This window comes from Sardina pilchardus, chromosome 13 (assembly GCF_963854185.1).
Source record: "Sardina pilchardus chromosome 13, fSarPil1.1, whole genome shotgun sequence".
Classification (NCBI taxonomy): domain Eukaryota; kingdom Metazoa; phylum Chordata; class Actinopteri; order Clupeiformes; family Clupeidae; genus Sardina; species Sardina pilchardus.
This window is the reverse complement of record NC_085006.1, coordinates 8413978-8418059: the sequence shown is the minus strand read 5'-3', so window position 1 is coordinate 8418059 and position 4082 is coordinate 8413978. Positions and strand designations below refer to the sequence as shown.

Below are 4082 nucleotides of genomic sequence, written 5' to 3'. Positions count from 1 at the left end.
AACAAAAGACAGAGGTGCACCTGTGTCTGTGTGTGTGTGTGTGTGTGTGTGTGTGTGTGTGTGTGTGTGTGTGTGTGTGTGTGTGTGTGTATGTACTGTGTGGACTGATTAGATGGGTTGACTTTGAGCAGACACAGTGCAGTGCTGTGCAGTTCAGCTGAGTCCACAAGTGCTTACAGTTGCGCGTGTGGGAGTTTCATGGAGCAGTGGAGCAGACTGCCAACTGAGCACATTGTGCTCCATGCCCAATCAGAGGAGCAGCTCTCCCCGCCGTGGCCCTCGGTTAGAGTCCGTCTGCGGCTGAGCCTGATTATAAAGCCCAACTTAAGTATTCACTTCACACCTATTTGAAATGGAGTGGAGCTGTTAATTATTCTCATATTTGTTTGCAAAGTGTTTTATGTTGTAATGTAATTTGTGTGAAGCAAATTTGTCTAGACATTTCAAGTTTAAACTTAATTTACTCTATTAGCTCTTAATTAAAAGAGATTGAATACATGAAGCATTGCCAAACTTTTTCATATTAAATGGATACTGGAGGTAATGGTAACGTGTGCTCTAAGAGTGTACGACTCAGATGCAAAAAATATAACTTTCTCCCCACCTAGTGGTGAATAGGGGATTTGCACATATACGTTCATTTTTTAAAATCAAAGTTTGGTCTCCAAATCTGTTCTTCTAGTGGTGCAGTGAACAAAACAAGCATTAATTTAGATACTGATTAAGATTATGTGGCAGTCATTAAAAGAAATCACAACAGAGTTAAAACTAAAGGTTTTTGTTATTATAAAGAATAAAGTTGGTTTAAAGTCATAAAAGTACATTATACTACTGTCATAATGTAATTTTGATTGTGCAATAAAATAGAGATTTGAATTATATTTGTCTATTACTCGTTAGATACTCCTGCAAACGTCAATATGTAAACAACTTAAATGGCACCTCATATCACTTGACATCACTGTGAGCACATCTGAAAATGTCTAATTCTCTGCTTAGTGGTAATTTGATGTTTATCTCTATGTCTATGTTTGTGTGTGTCTGCAGTGCTGTCCTGCCCTGATCCTGGAACAGTGGAGCACAGTCGCCGTGTGATGTCCAGTCCCCGTCTGACAGTGGGCTCCACCATCCAGTACATCTGCAACAAAGGCTACTCGCTCTCCGGAAACAGCCTCCTCTCCTGCTACAACCGAGACTCCTCTGGGCCCAAGTGGAGCGAGAGGCTCCCTAAATGCAACCGTGAGTAAACTAAACACTCTTCTCGTAGTCTTCTGCTTGTCCCCAGATATGGTATGATCTGAAAGAGAATATACTGCTGTAATGGTCTTGCATCTTGATATACGCGGACAGGAATGAGTGTGTTAGAATGTTTCTTGACATTAAATGCAATGACTTGTTTTGCGTGAGCTTTTTGGTTATGGAAGCAGAGTCAGTGGTGCATGATATTAGTCTATCTAAACTCATTAATTCAGCCCGCAGGTGTATTATGTGTCTGCATCCGTGCAAGCTGCACTGGGGGAATGAAAGCATCTGGTGTAGGTTAAATGTATACTTTTCTGCTGCACAGCTGATGCGTATGAACCCTGCAAGAACCCGGGCACCCCACCCTACAGCTCCCTGAGGCCCGAGAAGCGCCTCTACCAGGCGGGAGAGGTGCTGCGCTTCACCTGCCAGAAGGGCTACGAGCTCCTGGGAGAGCCTGAGATCCGCTGTGTGGCGGGACGGCCCTCTTGGTGGAGCAACCCTCCCCCTGTCTGCAAAGGTAGGTACTGCAACGGGAACACCAATAACATACAAACACGACAACATGTCTAGAAAGAAATATTCTTCTGGTATGGACTTAGTCAACATAGTATTTGCAGACATGGTTACTTTGGTGCATATGTATGTGTGTACATACTTGAATTTTGTAGTGTCTCATTTTGTATAATTTTCCAGGCACCGCACTCGAGTACATTAATGAGCAGCGATTGGATGGTAAGTGCTCTCGCTGTCCTCTCTAAACACTTGAACAAAAATGGCCCATTGTATTGGTTACTTAGTTAATGTGAGTGCCTGATGTGCTGTGCCATGTCAGCTCTACATTTCTGAACAACTCTGTTGATGTTTTTTCCCCCCGACCAGTTGCAAGTGCTTACCTCAACATTGAGGGCCCTAATGTGGCCATCGCTGTCTTCATTCCTGTGGCCATCATCACTTCTGTCATTCTAGGAATTTACTTCTACTTTTCAAGGTAATCCAAGTGTAGTATGCAGAAATAAATCAAAACTCTAAAACACATTATGCGGTAATATTCAGGCGTAGATCCTACCACTGCTTACTAATGAAGAGATGATTCCTTCCCCCTCAGGTACCAGGGGAAGTCCTTACGATTGTCTACGTCCTCTCCACAGTACGACCACATCAGTGGGGATTCGGCTTTTGATAACCCTAGTTTTGACACAGCAGTAAGTATCGCTGGGGCAGCGCAGAGAGTCCGGCACTTGCTTTCGAAGATGGTCAATACTCTGGGTTTTGTGCGTATGAGAAAGTTAAAATAGCATTGAGACATTTTGAAGATCACAATTATTGTTTCACCAACAGACAAAAGAAGGCTTTGCATGGCCTTGCATGTAAATAACCAGGAGGAGACAAAGATATAGTCTATTTTTTAAAGAAACTAGAAACAATCATGATAATGTAAGGATCCTTTGTGGTCTAGGAATATACACTGTTACACAATACTTTGTTAAATAGTAATTTGACAAACAGGCTGATCCCAATTTGTGAGACCATGGATATCTCATTTGGGTTTGATCAGTATTCTCACATCTGAAAAAAAAAACATGCTTTGAAAAACAGCATGTGTGTCACCATATTGCAGGATTATCTAGAAAAAAATAACCATGAAATAACATCTTGGTGTGCAAAAATAAGGTGTATGCAATCATCCTGCTACACTACGAGTATATTTAGGCCTATTTGGGCAATTCTGCCATTTCAAGTATTATTTGTCTCATTAAAAGCGAACTAAATCCGTATTGATTTAATTAGCCTGCTCCACTTATCCTGAAGTCTCTCAGCACTCCTGTCGGAGCCCATATAGAAACCCATTAGTAGTGCACCATCTCCTTCTCTCTGTGGACAACCATGGCAAGGACTTGCTATGTCTTCATCCCAGGCCCCCCCCCCGCGCCCCCCGCCCCCTGTGCGCCCTCTCTTCTCCTGCCTCCTTTGCTAACCACTGCTTCTTGTCTGTGTTCCTCCTTTGACTGCACCCCTGAAGAACAGCGAGGTGAGGCCCCCTGACACCACCGCATAACTTCACCCCTTCCCATCAGCCACTCTGTTCTAAGCCGTCCAGACACTTTTAGTTTTTTTTTTTTTTTTCAAATCCATCTGCCAGTCTGTGTACCGAGAGGTCTAGTTAGACCAGTAATTCACACTAGGTTTCAGTGGGATTGTGCCCATCTCCTGAGAATGGTGGCTATGTTTAGACTAACAGTTTAAATGAATATGAGTGGCCCAAAAATCCACATGTGCCTCTGTGCTCCCAGATGTGTGTGTCTTTGGAGCATTGAGCGGGACTGGGTCAGCTGGGGTGGGGCGAGGCCAACACAATGGCAATGTAATCTTGCTCACAGGTGCAAATGGAAACGTCTCGCATGTGCTGCTGGGCCACCCGGTGGTAACCTATTTATATCTATTGACAACTGCTGTTCACATTATCACAGCTCATCGGAGTGTGATTACTAGGCAAGAGGGAGCACCTTCAAAAAAAAATAAAAAATACATAAATAAACAAATAGTTATACATGAAGTCATGGCCATACCAGTACCTAGTACTAAGGAAACTGACATAACTCCCATTGATAGTGTGAAACATGACATACATATTGTTCTTTTTTTTTCATTTTTATTATGACACCATGTTAATACCATTGCTGTTATCTCATTATCATTTTGTTAAACCATGAATTAATGTTTATTAGACTATTGTATGCCATGTATTGTTTTTTGCATTGTCATTTTCTTTTGTCTAAAGAAATGTACATTTGCATCATAAAAATGGGTTTGCATGTGGGTGGTTTTGTTTTTGTTAA

The 4082-nt window shown here is 42.3% G+C and overlaps 1 protein-coding gene across 1 annotated transcript in view; it reads left to right on the top strand.

Annotated features, from left to right (window-relative positions):
- Window positions 1–3568, top strand: part of sez6b (seizure related 6 homolog b) — a 159424-nt gene extending 155856 nt beyond the window's left edge. Inside the window, exons 12-17 of the mRNA XM_062552803.1 lie at window positions 1048–1239; window positions 1568–1762; window positions 1939–1977; window positions 2125–2233; window positions 2351–2447; window positions 3266–3568. Of these exons, the coding sequence (XP_062408787.1) occupies window positions 1048–1239; window positions 1568–1762; window positions 1939–1977; window positions 2125–2233; window positions 2351–2447; window positions 3266–3301 (668 nt within the window). The 3' untranslated portion in view covers window positions 3302–3568. The remainder of the gene's footprint in view (window positions 1–1047; window positions 1240–1567; window positions 1763–1938; window positions 1978–2124; window positions 2234–2350; window positions 2448–3265) is intronic.
- Window positions 3569–4082: the final 514 nt, after the last annotated feature.